Here is a 16,170-nt window from a genome sequence, read left to right as displayed (position 1 = left end):
CAATAGAGAAGTGCTTTCTCGGTGTCGCTCCATCCCCCCGCTGAGGCTGTGCCCTAGACACTCAGAGCTGCTCTCAGGACCGAAACATTTACATCTTTTACAGCACTCCGGCTCTACTTCTCACGTTTCTCCCCCAGCAAACAGCACGGCTGTTTCAGCCTGCCTGGGGGCAGGGCTCGGGAAAGGATTGGGGAATCACAACGTGGACCGGGTTGTATGGCTCTGTTTACACTGCAGGGCCATATCTTGGCTCCCTGAGTAGCTACAGACCCAAGAGAAGCCCCCTCCGCATCGCTAACCCCGTCACTAAACGCTCTGCCGTGGATCCAGGGAAGGGAGAGCCGGGCACCGCTTGCTAAATCCCGGGATCCTTGTGGCAGGGCAAGTGAATTCCTTGCGGTGTTTAACTCGAGCTCCATCTGGTCCTGCTTGCTAGGTGTGAAACGCCCCATCCCCCGTCCTCCCCTTGCCTGCGGTCGCATGCATTTTCCCCCTGCCCGGGACCGGTGGGGGAAGAAGCCCCCTGTGCCCATCCCTCCTGCAGCCCCGGCCCCCGTCTGCCGTGTGCTGTCTCTTCCCTCCGGTCCCTCTGCCCGCTGCTGGGATGTAGGTAGGGAGCAGCCCGACAGAGCCACCTTTCAGTGCCTTTGGGGGTGGGTAAGTGGCCCTGGGTGCTCTCTGAAACGGGCCGTTTGCTGCTGCCACTACCGAAAGCGACACAGCCTTGACTCTTCAGCTCTCTTGCCCTCGGTTCCCTGTCCCCGGGCTTTGTGAGTGCTGCTGGGTTTGAGCGATGCTGCATAATGAAGCACTGCTGAAAGAGTCTTGCCTTCCCAAGCTTTCCAGCATCGAATCTGCTGTTTTCCCCCCATGCTCTCAGGCTCCAGCCTCTTCATACGTGCCCATCCTCACTGGAGCCTTCAGCTTCTCCTTCAGTTTGGGGTCACCTGCAAGCTTTAGCCCTTTCTCTGGTTGTTAGTAAGGAAGGAGTAATGGGAACCCCCACCCTGAGTTTGAGCTCTGTCTGTATTAGGACGTGAACTAAACCACCTCCTTTGCAGCTGGATCAGTGACCTGAACTGCCTGACTCTCACACACTCCTAGGCCACCCCAAAACAGAGAGTGGGAATGGAGAACCCAGGGGGAGCAAGCAACCCAGGCAGCTTAAGTCTCCACAGGGCTGCACCACCAGCTCCTGCTGGGATACCTTAACGATTCTGCCTCTGCACTGTGCCTTAATTAGCCTTTCCCCTCCTGTGGGCCAAACTGCTTTTCAATCCCCCTTCCTTGTGCTTTGCCTCTAACAGTGTCTTTCCACTGTACACTTCAAAGGCTTTGCTCCCTGCATCTTGCCCCTGTGCTGGCATCAGCCAGTAACACCCCAAAGCAGGCCAGGTCTGCCATCAACTCACAGGCATTGAAATGGCTCTGGGCCCTTTGGATCTGGGCAAGAAGCAGGCATGAGGGAGGAGGGGTGAAAGGATTTTCACCATTTCACCTCTGGGAAGAGTTATTAGTAACACAGGAAAAGCAAGGGGGAAAGCAGCCCCCTCCTCCACCCACCCTCCCCAACAGAGAGCCTGCTGAGGGCAGAGTGCTTTTATGTGCAAGTGGGAGGGAAGGAGAGTGTTAGGGCTTCAGAGAGAAACGCTTTGATCTTGACTTTGAATCTCCTGCAGTTCCCAGCTCTCCCCCCACCCCTCCCACCTACGGACAGGTCCCCAGGATGTGGCCAAGACTCCCAGTCCTCACCCAGCACCATGGTACTGTGGTGATGTTTCACGTTTAATTCCCTCCTGTGTGGCTGGGAGCTTCAGGTAGCCTTGGGAAGCAAGGTTACAGGGCTGGCACCAAGTTCAAACCTTCCCTCCCATCTCAGAGAGCAGGTAGAAAGGGTGAGCCCATCTGGACAGAAGCCAGAAGGGAAAAGAGCCCTGAGCGGAGCAGAGATTTAGAGGTGGGAATTGCTGTCTGGGCTCTGCTACCCCAGGGCAGGGGACAGGCAGACCTTAACCCTCCTGTACACTCACAGTGTGTTAGACTGGTCAGTCCTGAACATCCCCCAGAAGGTTAACTGGGAGGCAGTCACCATTAGGAGAGTGACAGGGTGCTCTGGGTGACCCTCAGGGGACAACACTGAGGTCCCCTGGTGCCACACAGAGGGATCTTAAGTCAGAGAGAGTAGCAATGGGGGTCACAGTGTTCTCTGAGTGATGGAAAGGAAGGATGTGGCACTGAGGAGTGCTGGAGGAAGCAGAACAACCTCAAGCCCTGAATTACTGCAGAGGAAGAGGGTGACAGGGTGTGCGAGAGCCTTAGGGACACCCCATCTCTCGTCTAAGGTGGGACCTCATGCCCAGGCTAGCTCCCCACTTCCCTTGGGAGATGAAACTTCTGGCTGGGCCTTGCTGCCAAGCTGTCCTAAAGTTCAGGTCACATTCTTCTGCTCTCTGTCCTCAGTTATGCAGCTGAAGTCACCCGTTAACTGCTCTCATTTGCTGAGGTTGATGCACTTGAGTGTCCCCGTCTGCTGGTTCTCTCTTCAGCACCACTAAATAGATTTTGCTCCTTGCATCATCTCCTATAATTCAATCACCTCAGCTCTGATGCTCCTGGCTGTAAACTCCCTGTAGTTTGTCACTCTCCTCAGTGTGATGTGAGCAGAACTGAACAACATTATCTGTCTGCTGGTGCCGAGCATCTGTCCACAGCCAGGAGAGCACCTCCCAGGACCTCTCTGCAGAGCCCAGCAGTCTGTCCATCTGAGCATCCCTTTATGGGCTCCCATGCAGGCATGAAGCAGTGGTTTCAGAGACAGTTTCAAGGTTGGGAATGAGAAGTACCAAACAATGTGACCCCCAGTACAGGACTTCTGTCATTCAGCTTGAACAAGTTACTACAAAAATGAGGGTGGACTCTGTATTTCCCAGGTCTCTGTTGAGCATAGTAATACCAGAACCCCTTGGCCTTCCTTCTCCCTAAGACAGTTGGGCAGATGCAGCTGTGGCAGCCCTCTTTCTAATGCCAACTAAGGCTGCAAGCTCTGCTCATGGCTCTTTCCCTGTGGAGCAATGCTGGGTGCAGGAGAAGCACCCAACCAAGACAACAGACACTTAGGATCCTCCTAGAAGTCCCCATTCTCTCCAGTCCTTCCATCCCCTCAGCAGTTCCAGCTCCCCTGACTCCCCAGAGGGGGATTTTGCAGTGCTCTGGAGGGAGAAAGATGGGAAAACAGAAGCCAGGGCACTACCAATGGCTTTAAGGGGATGAACATGTCAGTTTAGCCCATTTATAGATCACAGAATTGTTTGGGTCAACCACCATCCCAGAGGTGGTTTTGGTTCACAGTCTGACGTGCCCCAAATGGCATTTGGTTGTCCCAGGTGTTTCAGCCAATATCCAATCCTATCTGAATGGTTTCCTCAGGTCCACCCATGGACAGACAGCACTACAGTGGATAGGGTTCCCTCCTATCTTGGAGGTCCTCTAGGTGGGAGTGGAGATGGTGTGGTGGTTTAGCCCTGGCTGGAGGCCAGATGCCCACCAAAGTCAGTCTATTACTCCCCTTCTTAATTGGACAGGGGAGAAAATATATATTAAGAGGCTCAGGAGTCAACATAAGGACAGAGAGAGATCATTCTGTCAGCAATGACATGGGCAAAACAGACTCAACACAGAGTGAAGAGGAGAGAAACTACCTAATCTATTGCACTACACTACAAAGACCAGTGAAACCAGAGTCAGGAGCGTGACCAGAGCTTAAAACAAATGCATCCAGATCTTAAAACACTCCCTCCCCCTTCTCAGCAGACTTTAGTCAAGATTTTGCTCCCTTCTTCCCCCTGCTCACAGTACAGGGGGGCAGGGACTGGGAAAAATGGGGTTCTCAGTTACTTCTTCATGAGCTGTTTTCCTTTTCCAGATCTTAAAACACCCCTAACCTCCCCCCCCCCCCCAGCTCCCTTCTTAGCAGACTTCACTCTAGTCATGATTTCACTCCCTTCTTCCCCCTGCTCGCAGCACAGGGGGGCAGGGACTGGGAGATGGGGCTTTGGTCAGTCCCTTCCAAGGTGGTTTCCTTCTCGGCTGGGGGGAGGTGACATTCATTCCACACCCTCTCCCTGCTGCCCCATGGGGTCTCACCCACAGCAGACAGTCCTCCACCAACTTCTCCAACGTGAGTCCTTTCCCACAGGGCTTTAATCTCTCCATCACAGTGTCTCTCAGTCCCAGTCCACAGGGTTCCAAGCCTCCCCCCAGCAAACCTGTTCCGACGCAAATATTTCTCCCTCATCCCTGTGTCTCTGTTTCTCCTCATGGCTGCAAGTGCTGGCAGGGGCTTGTTCCAACGTAGGGTCACAGCATCTCCTCTATGTCTCCACGTGCTCCATCCAGCATGGAGCCCCTCCACAGGCTGCAGGTGGGGTCTGGGCCTTTTCCATGGGTTTCTCCAGGGGCTGCAGGGGCATCTTTCTCTCCGGCACCTGGGCCGCCTCCCCCCCTGCCCTTTCCCAGCCTTGGTGTCTGCACAGCTCCTTACATCTTCTCCCTTCTCCGGTGGCAAAATGCAGCTGCTTCTGGGTTGTTTTCTCCTATATGTGATTCCCAGAGGTGCTGTGACCGTCTCTCAGCCTTGAATTGCCTGAAGTTTGCACTTTGAGGCTGGCAGAAAGCTGTAACTGCTGCTCACAGAAACCGTCTCAGCAGCACAACCTGGCAAAACTGCAACGGATGGGTTGAGGGACCTTTTCTCCTGGAGATGACAACTGAATGTTTGAATGTTGTCCCTACACGTGGCACCATTGGGATTGTCACATTCCAGTGACGGCTGGAGGAAAACCTCTTCTACAAGTAGGCTTATACACCAAGTCCTTGGGACATCCTTCACTATGAGGTTCAAACCAATGAGAATTTTATCTGCTGAACATGGAGGTTGCTCTTGACCTGAGAGAAGACTCTGACCAAACTTGGAGGAGTAAAACCTCCTTTCCAGCGTGGCTGGAAACATGGTGCCCTGAGATCCACGCACACAGCTGGACATCTCTGCAGCTTTGCACTGTGCCTTGTCTGAGAGAGGACAGGCTGCTGCAGGCACAGAAAAGACAACACAACAGACAGAAAAGCTTCTGACTCCCAGAGCTAAACTGCAAAGGTGTCCACAGCCTACTGTCATGTTGAAGCATCCTGCACCAAATCAGAGACAACTCTGATCCCCCACTGAACTCCTCCAAGGAACAGAAAAATGCTAACTACTTGTTTATATGCTGGAAGCCGGTGTGTGCAGTCATCTGCATAACAGAACTGCCCAGGCTGTCTCTTTGTGTGTTTTCCAGCTCCTATGTTAATCACTGACCCTGCTGACTCCGGCATTTACCAGTGTCTCACTGCCCTGTGAGCACCACTTTGCATTTGCAACCAAAGAAGTTAAAAGGATGAAGGATGAGAAGGGGAGCGCAGCAGCTGTGGGCATGAACACCAGCCTGCTGGGGGAAAAAAGATCCAGGACTGGCCAGGTTGATAGCAAGAGTGGAGATGTCTTTGGAGATATGGGAATAAACCTCACTTGGGGATAGTTTATGTCTCTTACTCACACTGTAGCTTTTCTGTGTCCTGTGAGAGTGACCCCTCTGAGCACTGAAAGCTGGGGTTCAGCATCAGCTGGGGTGGTGGCTCCTAGCTGAGGCTGGGAGGACTTGCAAAAACAAACAGTCCACAGCTTCCAGGGACCCCATTCCTCCTGCCAAACCCTCCTCACCGGTCTCTCCCCCATGCTCCTGGGATCAGATGTGAGACAGGAGAAGTGGGGAAGAAATGCTCTGGGGTGTGTGCTTCTGGGGAAGGTAGGAGACAGGGCAGGGAAGGTGTGTGCCTTGTGATGCTCACTCTCAAACTGATGTGGGAGGGCAGATAAAAAGGGAGCTGGGCACATTTTCTCTGTTTGAAAGGTCCCTGTTTTGTTTTCTTCCCAAATTGCACAGAAATACCATATGTGATGTCTCCACAAGACGTCCACTCATTGCCAAACACTGCAGCAGGGATGAGTGGGTGGGAAGGAAGCCCCTGCCATCTCTGCCATTGGCAGTAGGGGTGTGTGTGGCAGGTCTCAGGCTGGTCCCCAAGGGCAGGCTGCAGAGATGCTGCCTACAGCTGGAGCTGTACGATGCAGGGGACAAGAGCCCAACTCTTCCCTGTTAACTAACCTGAGTCCCATGTCATTAAAACACACCCAGCCTTCATGCCCAAGAGCACATGGGCTCCTCGGAGGTCCGTTTTGGAGTGGCATAGCTTGGGGTGAGGCAGGGCCTGGTGATAGCTTGTAGGGGTTCTGGAATTGTGAAGGGGATGCGGGGTGGAGCTGGTGCTGGCAGCTTAGCGATGCTGGAGCGAGGTGCTTGGTGTGCACACTGTTTGCACAGCCTCACGTGATGCCCGAGGGACGGGATGAACCCATTGTGAGAGCGGGAATTAAGGAGGGGGACCTCAGCCCTGAGATTAGGCTGGGGAGGCAGCAGGGCAGAGATAGTGGGGAGGAAGGCTGCTCCATGGAGGGCCCAGGCGGACACGAGCTTGTGCAGGAGACTGCCTGAGCTTGAGGGCAGGAGAAAGGCTTGCTGTCATTTGGTGCCTTCCACAGACAAACGAGAAGGTTTTGAAGGGCAGCACAGCTGAGCTTTGTCAGCCCTGAGCTTGGGGGTCCTGCCAGCCTTGCATTGCTTTGGGAAGGGCAAGCGCTACTCAGGGAGGGGGGCAGAAAGAGTAACCATCTTCCAGCCAACATCTCAGAGGAAAGGCTGTGGACTGGGAAGGAGTGTGCAGGGAGAGAGGGCAAGACACTCACACAGGGGCTGTAGTGACACCCACTCGGGACCTGCCTGCTCCCAGTGGGACACGATGGATGCCCCACGCAGGCACCCACCTCCCATCCCACAGCCCCAGTGGGCTTCGCCGCCTCCCACGGAGCTACACACCCGGGTGGGGTACGGGGCGGGAGGATGCTGTGGGGAGGGAGGCAGAGTACCGGGGAGCAGCGGGGCAGGGAGGCGGCAGGCGGCGGGCCCTTTAAGCGCGGCGGCGGCGGGACAATGGCCATTATCACTTTAGCTTTGGAAGTGACCCCCGGCCCGCTCCGCTTTCATCTGGGCCGGGGCCGCGGGGATGGCCCGCTTCCTGGCGGGGGCGGGGAGGGAGGGGGCAGGCGGGGAGGGGCGGCCCGGCCCGGCTCGGCCCGGCCCGGCGCAGCACGCTGCCTCCAGCTCCCGAGGGTCACTGCGGGGCTGGCACCGGGGCGGCGGCGGCGGGTCCGCGCCGTTTCCTGCCGCCGCCCTTAAAGGTGCGGGGGCGGCCCAGGGCGCGGGTGGGGTGCGACCTGTGGAGTCAGGTGAGTGCGGAGTCGGGGCTGGGCGCCGTCGGGGCTGCGGCTCTCCGCCGGCTCTCTCTGATCCTGACCCCGGGAGCTACCCCGCTGCGGAGGGCACCTTCTCCGGGCGGGCGCCCCGTCCCTCCCTTGCCCTCGGTCCTTGCTCGGCGGCCGCTCCCTCCGCCCCGGGGCTGTGCGTCCCTTTGTCTGCGGGGCGAGGGGGAGCGGCCGCCCGTACTCCCACCCGGGGCGCAGGGCTGGCCCCGTACCGGGGCGGCGCACGGGGCCGCCTCCGCCGCGTTCGGGAGAGGCGTGAGCGGCCGCGGCGGGTGTGCGCGCTTCGCGGGTGGCCGGGGCCGGAGGCTGCTGTCAGGCGCCGCTCGCACTCGAGCGGTCAGTGCCCTGCCCGAGGGGCGGCTGGAGCCGGGCTTGGCTGCGGTGCTTTGGCCTAGGTGGAGGCGGCTCCGTGGCTCTTTTCTCTCTCGCAAGGCGAGCGCTGCCCTGTCTCTGGGCTTGGGTGGGGGGTGTTGGGAGATGGAGCAGGCTTGCCTCGCTGTCTTGGGCTGCTCGCACACCAGAACCCCCCCCTGTGGCTTCTAGCCTGGGGGTATTTCTAGCCTAGACCGCTCCTGGAGACTGCTGCCTCTGTGCTCCTGGTGTGTGGTTGTGGTGGCTCAAACCACCTCCTCCTCCTCTTGGTGAGGAGGGGGCTCTCGTAAGTGAGAGCCTTTAACATTGGGGTGGCCTGAGTCTGCAGCTGGGGCTGGGAAGCAAGCCACCTAACCCAGCTGGGGTGCGTGGACACCCCTGTTCCTGCAGGCAGCCGGGGCAGCAGGGGCTGGAGTGTCCCGGATTCCTGCTGGCTTGAGTGTTTTTTGGGGCTGGCTGGGGGAACTTGCACTACTGGATGCCACCAGCTCATCAGTTTAGGTGAGGGAATGCGATCTGCAAGTGTTTGCTTATCTATTACAATGCAAAAGTGGCCAGGTTAGTTAAAACCTCCTTTATCAGCACAGAAAAGCTCTTGGTTACCTCTTGGTGCTGAGGCAGTTTCAGGAGCACTTGTCTGTCGTGTTCAGCTGGCTTTGCTTGGGGGGTGGTGGTGGTGGAAAAACACTTCCTTTGCAGCAAGTTCTCTGTGCTGAGAGCTGCTGGTGAGGAACCCAAGCCCCTAGTTTAGCTGGCTTCTGGTTTACCTGGGCCCCTTTCTGCCCTGCCCCAGGAGCTCATCTATGCTGGTTCAGCTGTGGGTTTTGCCTTCGGATTGCTTTCAAGGTCCTCTTGCTGCAGGCAGCAGGAGCTGGCAGTGACTTTGAGGTTGTGGGGTTAGCGTTTAGGAAAAGGATTAAGTCCCTGTGCCTCCAGCCCTCCCTCTTCCCCCCAAGCTGTAAGGGGGCGGGGAGGCACCCACTAGCCCATAAAGACCAGGGTTGTTGCTGATGCTCCTCATCATCATGTTGATGATGTGTCAGCTCCTCACCCCCTCCGGGGAAAAAGCTTGTTGGGCCTTTCCCGGGCTCTGCCGGCATGGGAGGGCTCAGCGGGGTGATGGGGCTGAAAAGGGAGGCTGCTGCAGAGGCAAGGAGCTGGCCCCGAAAGGGTTTAGCAGGCCATGATAATGGAGGACTTGGGCTCTGAGGGTTGCCTTTGCCTCAGCTCCTTGAGCACGTGTTCACTACGGGCTCAGTCAAAACTTCTCTGAACTTCAATGAATTTCTACAAACTTCCAGGAGAACAGCAATACAGACCTGACCCAAAGGGACAGCCCCCTGTTTGCTCAGACCAGAGTTTTAGAAGGAGTTTCTGTCCTTTGCATCACAGCTGTGTGTGTTCCCCTGCATCGGCTCTGATACTTGATGCCCCACAGCTGTGGGAGCAGCTGTAAGAGGGCCCTGGCCCCGGACACACAGGAGGCTGTAGAGGTGCTTGAAGCAGGGGAAGGGTGTTGATTTGGTGCCTAGCTGTGGCCTGACTAAAGGTGAGGGGCAGCAGCAGCAGCATGGAGGCTCCCTGTGGTGAAGTAGCTGGGATGTGGTCTGTGTGCTGTGTGATTCTGTGGCACCTCCTTTCCTTTGCTGCTTGGTCATGGCCAGGGGCTGTAGGTGCTGCGGCAGTAGTAACCTTATCTGCAGGAGGGAGCAGGGCTGAGAACTGGGAGTGGTCAGGCAGGACATCTGCTTTACTGCCGGGCTACTGCTGAGTCCTGCCTGGCTCTTTCCCCATCTCCCCACGGAGCTGTGAGTGTGTGTGGTGGTTTAGCCCTGGCTGGAGGCCAGATTCCCACCAAAGTCAATCTATCACTCCCCTTATTAGTTGGACAGGGGAGAAAATATATATTAAGAGGCTCAGGAGTCAACATAAGGACAGGGAGAGATCATTCTGTCAGCAATGACATGGGCAAAACAGACTCAACACAGAGTGAAGAAGAGAAAACGATCTAATTTATTACACTACACTACAAAGCACAGTGAAACCAGAGTCAGGAGCGTGACCAGAGCTTAAAACACTTTCCCCCCACCACTCCCTTCTTAGCAGACTTTAGTCAGAATTTTGCTCCCTTCTTCCCCCTGCTCGCAGTACAGGGGGACAGGGAAAACTGTAACTGCTGCTTACAGAAACCATCTCAGCAGCACAGCCTGGCAAAACTGCAGCAGTGTGTAGTGGTGCCTGTGAAGTCTTGTGAGAAGGTGGGCTCTGGCTGGAATGTGAGTTGAGTAGACTGTGGAGTGATGCCCTATGTGTTGGGGGGTGACATTGTGGCTGAGCCTTAGGAGGAGATGGGGTTTCTTAGTGGTGTGAAGTGTTGTGATCCCTGGGAGAAAATCCTCTTGAGAGGGAAAGGCTGGGCTGGCTGTGGTGAGGGGTCTGAGCTGGGTGGTGGTGAAAAGGTGCTGAATAGAGTTGCACTGATGGAGCTGCATTACCAAGTAAGGACTGCACAGTTGTCATGAAAGCTCCTGGGGTGGCAGAGGCACATAGGTGTCAAAGCTGATGGGAGGGGGATGCAGGTTTCACCTTTTGGATTGTCTTGAGTGGGAACTGGCATGTGGAGGGAAGAAGGACAGGATAAGGATGGGCTGAGGCAGGGAGGAATGCTCTGCACAGCCTCTGAACTATCCACCTAGTGCTCCCTCTCTGTACTTCTGGGTTGCCCCTAGCCTACTAGCTCCTCGGGGAGAAGCCCTGCCTTTGTGGCTTCTCCTTGGCTGATGGTATGTGTCTGCTGAGCAGCAAGTGACATCTAGTGTCAGCTCAGGCAGCAGTAGCTGTGGCTTGAGCTCTTCTTCCTATCCCGGGTTCTCTGGCACTGTTGTTTGGTGCTCGCAATGAATACAGCTGTAGTGCCCCACTCTGAGGGAAGGGGGCAAGTTCCTTGCCCCTTCTGTTGGCCTTGAACCTGCAGAGGTGACAAATATTTCCTCTTTGATATTGTCTTCTCTCTGGGCACTGGTAATGGGGTGGTAAAATGAGAGGGATGGAGCTCCTGGTAGGAGAGATGGGTGTAGGTGTGAAGCTGAGGGCAAAGCCAGGCATGTAAGGCTAGGAGGTGACCTTGCTTCTCACCCCAATGGGTGCAGTCACTCTAATTTCATTGGGGCAAGTGTCTGGAGGCTGTGTGCCATGTGTGCTGCCCACAGGAGGTCACTGGAGAGCAAGCTGAGCCCGTGTCCCTGTTCCAGACCTGCCTGTGGGGACCCATGCCTCTTCCTTTGTCCTTGGGAGTGTGGGTGGAGAGGAAAGCAGTGGCCTCTTCCCCTCTTTGGCCCTTTGGGGAAGAGCTGGACCTGGAGGCCAGGTCTCTGGCAGTCTGGAACGGGTGCTGCCTTCATATCCAGTGACTTCTTTCTTTTTTGCCATCCTTCAGGATGATCCAGCGACACCAGCTGGTGCAGTCTGTGCTGCAGGAGCTGCAGGAAGCCACTGAGTGCTTTGGTCTGGAGGGCCTCACCAGTGCTGCGCTGGAGGCAGAGAGGACCCTGTCATCGTTCTCCCTACCTGGCTATTGCGGGAGGCAGTTTGAAGAGGAGCTGGAGGTTGACCGAGTAGCCAGGAGCCTCTATCCTGAGGATGCCCCAAGTAACATGCTACCTCTGGTTTGCAAAGGTGAAGGGAACCGCCTCTTTGAGGCTGCCAGCGTGCTGCTTTGGGGCAACCCCAGCTTCAGCCTGGAGCTCCAGGTGCGTACGGTGGTGGAGATGCTGCTGCACAAGCAGTACTACTTGAATGGCATGATCGACTCCAAGGTGATGCTGCAGGCTGCCCGCTACTCCCTCTGCACTGAGGAGACCCCGGAGATGACCAGCCTCCCCATGGCTATCCTGGAGGCTATCTTTGACGCTGACATCAAAGCTACCTGTTTTCCTGGCACCTTTGCCAACATGTGGCATGTCTATGCTCTTGCCTCAGTTCTGCAGTGTAACATCTACTCCATCTACCCCATGAGGAACTTGAAGATCCGTCCCTATTTCAATCGGCTCATCCGGCCCAGGAAGTGTGGCCTGCGAACCTCCACCCTCCACATAATGTGGTCAGGGCAGCAGCTCTCCCAGCAGGTCTTCAAAGCACAGTACTTTGTGGCTGTGGTTGGCCTGGAAGAGCTAGAACCCACAATGCCTTTGCCAGAGCCTCCTGTCCAGCCCATGAAGACCCTTGAGCTGCTGAACAGTGACCCCCAGCTGACCTACTCCAACCTGCGTGACCGGTACAGCATTACCAAGAGCACCTTCTACCGTTGGAAGCGCCAGTCTCGTGAGTACCGGCAGAAAGCGGCTGCCAGGTTTGCAGCCAAACACTTCCTCCAGTCCTGCTTTCAGGAGGGCAGCATAATCCCCCTCCAGCACTTCCGACAAATGTTTCCAGAAATCTCCCGGTCCACGTACTACGCCTGGAAGCACGAGATGCAGAGCATGGTCAACGGGGATGCTTCTGCTCCCGCCGAGGCCCACGGGGTGCAGGAGCTTCACAGGGATGTTGTTGCAAAAAAGGCTGATGTAGATGAGCCAGCAAATTCAGGCCGAAGCTTAAGATCCCCGAGTCCTTCCCTCGACCCCATCCAAGCAGGAATCTTTATGCAAGGAGCCAAATCCTACCTGGAGAAATGCATTTCCATGAACACTCTGGTGCCTTACAGGTGCTTCAAGCACAGCTTCCCTGGCATCTCCAGGTCCACTTACTACAACTGGCGAAGAAAAGCAATCAAGGAAAACCCCAACTTCAACCCCCTTCAGTCTCCCTTGGATAACCAGAAACCTCTAGCAATAGGAAAGCCGTTCCTGCCGTTGAAGCCAAGCAGTGTGCCTGTTAAGAAGAGGCTGAATGGAGAGCAGCCAGCACCCAGGAGCCTCTTGCAGCTCAAGCCCTCTCTGTGTTGGAGGAAGCAGCTGCGAGATGTGGCCAGGAGGCAGGTCCAGCAATGGCGGCTGCCGTTCTGTAAGTACCGCCTGCGTTACCCATCTCTCTCCTCCACAGCCTACTGGTTTTGGAAGGGCAGTGGTCGGGCCCTTGGGCAACATCATCTGCCCTGGACCAGCTCTGGCCGGCCATTGAACCGGGTGGCTTCCCTGGCACCTCCGAGAGGAGAGCCAGGCCTCAAGCCCCAGTGCCACGCGGAGGCTGCCACCACCAAGCACCTAGATAAGCCAGTGTCAACCACGCCGTACAATGCCACCATTTCTGGCTACGCCATGTCGGAGAGAGCGAACAACCGGATGTTTGTGATGGATGTGATTGCCACTGCCCAGTTCAAGGCCCAGGCCAAGCTGTTCCTGCAGCAACGCTTTGAGGCGAAGACCTTCCCCACCTACAAGGAGTTCAGTGCCCGCTTCCCGCTCACGGCCCGTTCCACCTATTACATGTGGAAACGTGCCTTGCACGACGGGCTGACGCTCGTGGATGCCTGAGCGTCGGTTGCCAGCTGGCTAGGCCGCAGCTCCTCTGCTGACGTGCCCTTTGGCTCTCCAGCGGGATGCCCGGGCTGGGCCCCCCATCTAACTTTTGTTTGGTTTTGTTTTGTTCCTAGTCTCTGGCTTTCTTTTCTGTGTGGCTCAATCAGGTATAGGAGCGTCTGTGTGCAGTGCCCATTCCCAGAGACGGGAGGAGTGGAAGGAGAAGGCATTGCTCTGTCTGAGCTGCCCCAAAGGAGAGAGGCCAAGGCATTTGTCCTCTCTGTGTGCCTGGAGGGTGAGCAAGGGAGACGGTGTCATTGGATGCTGATGGGTTTCTTGAGACAGTGGATGTGAAGGTCTCTCGGGCACTTGCTTGAATGAGTAGTGTGGATGTGCAGGACGAGCATGGAGGTGCCCAGCATCCCCTCAGAGAGCAGAGCAGTGTTGGTTCAGCTGTGGGGGAGCAGGAGCTTGGGGAGTGCTCAGCTTTATGGGAGCTTTGATCTGGGCTTTTCCCAACAAAGGAGAATAAAAGCTTCAATTGGGGCCAGTGCCAATACCACCTTGGCTTTCTGGCTCTTAATACCTGCCTCTGACTCCTCTGAGCATACCTAGAGGGAGCAGGGGTTGGTAGAGGAGGGGACTTGTTGGTGTCTCTACTGTAGTCTGTCTGCTGGGAACGCTAAGCTAGGAGCTGGGGTCCTTTGCAGGTCCCAGTCAAGTGGTCCCTGACCTTTCTGGTCTTGTAGCAATAAACTTTTGTACAATCCTTTACTCTCTCACTGCTGGCAGCTGCCTCACTTTCCTAAGGTCTCCCCTGGTGCCTGGGAGAAGGCAGGGAGACCAAACCTGTGTGCCCAGTGGCCCTGCATCCCCTGTGCTGTGCTGCAAGCTGAACGCAACGTGGGTGTCTCCTTGCAGCAAGCCTAGATGCATAGATCTCACTTGTAAGAAACCAAAGCAATAAAGACTTTTCCACTCCTAGTCCTGTGTGGTTTTCTCACTCTTGCTTGTGTGGTATCTGGGCAAGGCTTCCCCATCCCTATCTGCTGTCTAAAACTGATGTGTGGGTGGGAAGAGCCTGTGCTCCCCTCTATCCTTGCTGCTGTGGAAGTTCTCTTCTGCTTCCTGGGACCTGGTGGGGACCATCTGCTAGGTTGTGCTCTGGAAGCCTGGCAGGGGCTGTGCTCACCCTGGTGAGAGGCCAGGACTTGCCTCCCAGGTCAGATGTGAGGCTGGGGACAGTGTGAGCATAGCTCTGTGTGGTGGCAGGGCTATGGTGGCAATGGCTGAGATACCAGCTGGTGGTACTGACCTCCTGAAGTCATAGTGCTGTCCTGGGAGGCTGAAACCAGCTGTTTGCACCTCTGCCCTGCCAGCACGCTGGGGTGCAGGGCTGTGGGGTCCTTGCTGGCCCAAGCTCTGCTGGGGCTCATAAAAAGAGACTGGGTTGTAGGGCATCTGGAGCTGGCAGCCACCACTGAGGAGGGGGTGTGAGAACTGCAGTACCCACTCTTATTTACCATGAAGGTGCTGGGAGTTGGAGCACTCTCCAACTGGGGAGAGAGCCTCTGGAGCTCTACAGCTAGAAGATCAGCCCCCTGAGCCTTGGTCTAACAGCAAAGGTGAGTCTTGTCAGTCTTACCCTCAGGCCTTTGCAGGGAGATTAGGAACTTCAGTGATCTTCTTAGGAGTTGAGATGCAGTAGTGATTCCTTCCTTACACCTTGCTCCAAATAACTTGGCTTTCTTCAGTAGGCCTGGGAACTCTTGCTGCCAGCTGCAGCCCTGTCCCACTGCAGATGCCTTTGGTCATCACCATCTTCCTGGGCAGAGGGGGACTGATGCTAGGCAGCCCTGCTGAGCTTTACTGCAGAAGGAAGGATGCTCGGGGTTGTCCTGTGGCATCCTTGGACCTGAGCTCTGTGGTGGGGCAGCCCTGGAAGAACAGTGCTGAGCCAGATGGGCATCTCTTAAACTACTTAGCTCCTTGGTGCCTGTGGGATTTCACCACCACCCATCCCCTCCTCTGGGATAGAGCAGGGGACACTGAGGTGGATCTAGGGCAGTGGGTTTCCTGGGAAGGGATGTGTGTGGGGAGCCAGGAGCTGCAGGGCTTGGTGCTGCTGCAGAGAGCTCTGTGTGTCAGGAAGTAATTGGAGTAATTAGCTGCCAGTGACTTCTCACCAGTGAACTCCAAGGGAGTAAGCTGGTAATTACTCCAGAATGATTACCCAGGTCTCAAAACTGCTGGAGGCTGGAGATAGCTGCTTGCAGGGGCTGCAGCAGATGTGAAAGCTGATGGGAGACACCCCCTGTCCCTGTGGTGTCCCCCCAGGGCCTGAGCATGCCCTCCTTTGGCTGAGCTGAGGAAAGGAGCAGCAGGGTTGTGGGGATTTCTGCCCATGGGTGCAGACTAGGGCCTGTAGCAGAGACAGGCATGGGACATCTGTTGGCACAGCACAGGGGGTGGTCACCAGCAGGTGGGCATCAGGATACCCTGGTGCTCTGTGAGACAGAGGGATGGCTTCTGCTCCTCATCACTGGACTCTCCCCAAACTGGAGTGTTGCATGCCTCACACTGGTGTGTGGATGCAGGTTTAATCTCTCCTGGGTGCTGGTCTTGGGCTCTCTTCCCACATCCTCCACCACCACCTTGCAAGAAATTTTTGAGAAGCCCTGGTGAAGGTGTGATGAGGTTTTTTTGCCCTTAGCTGGATGCCTGGATGAAACATGGTGGGAAAATAACTCATCCCTCTGAGGGTTTTGGCAAGTGCCTTTCTGTTTCTCCCTGTCCAAGCCTTGATGATGGCAGCATCATGATGGGTCTCTGCCAGTTGGGACTGCTTATGTAGTGGGTGCTTGTTATCTTCAGGATCAGTCCCCTGAATAAGTCAGCCCATGGCTCCAGGCTACAATCCATCTGTTG

General features: G+C 56.0%; 1 protein-coding gene across 1 annotated transcript; it reads left to right on the top strand.

Moving 5' to 3' along the window:
• Nucleotides 1-11,223: 11,223 nt before the first annotated feature.
• Nucleotides 11,224-13,257, top strand: VRTN (vertebrae development associated; the record flags this gene model as incomplete). Its single annotated transcript, XM_084262873.1, has 1 exon — nucleotides 11,224-13,257. One exon carries the CDS (start codon nucleotides 11,224-11,226, stop codon nucleotides 13,255-13,257), a length of 2,034 nt encoding a protein of 677 aa, XP_084118999.1.
• Nucleotides 13,258-16,170: the final 2,913 nt, after the last annotated feature.

This window comes from Gallinula chloropus (assembly GCF_964237585.1).
Source record: "Gallinula chloropus genome assembly, chromosome: 4".
NCBI classification, from domain to species: Eukaryota; Metazoa; Chordata; class Aves; order Gruiformes; family Rallidae; genus Gallinula; species Gallinula chloropus.
The sequence above is the reverse complement of the archived record's forward strand: the minus strand, read 5'-3'. Positions and strand labels throughout refer to the sequence as shown.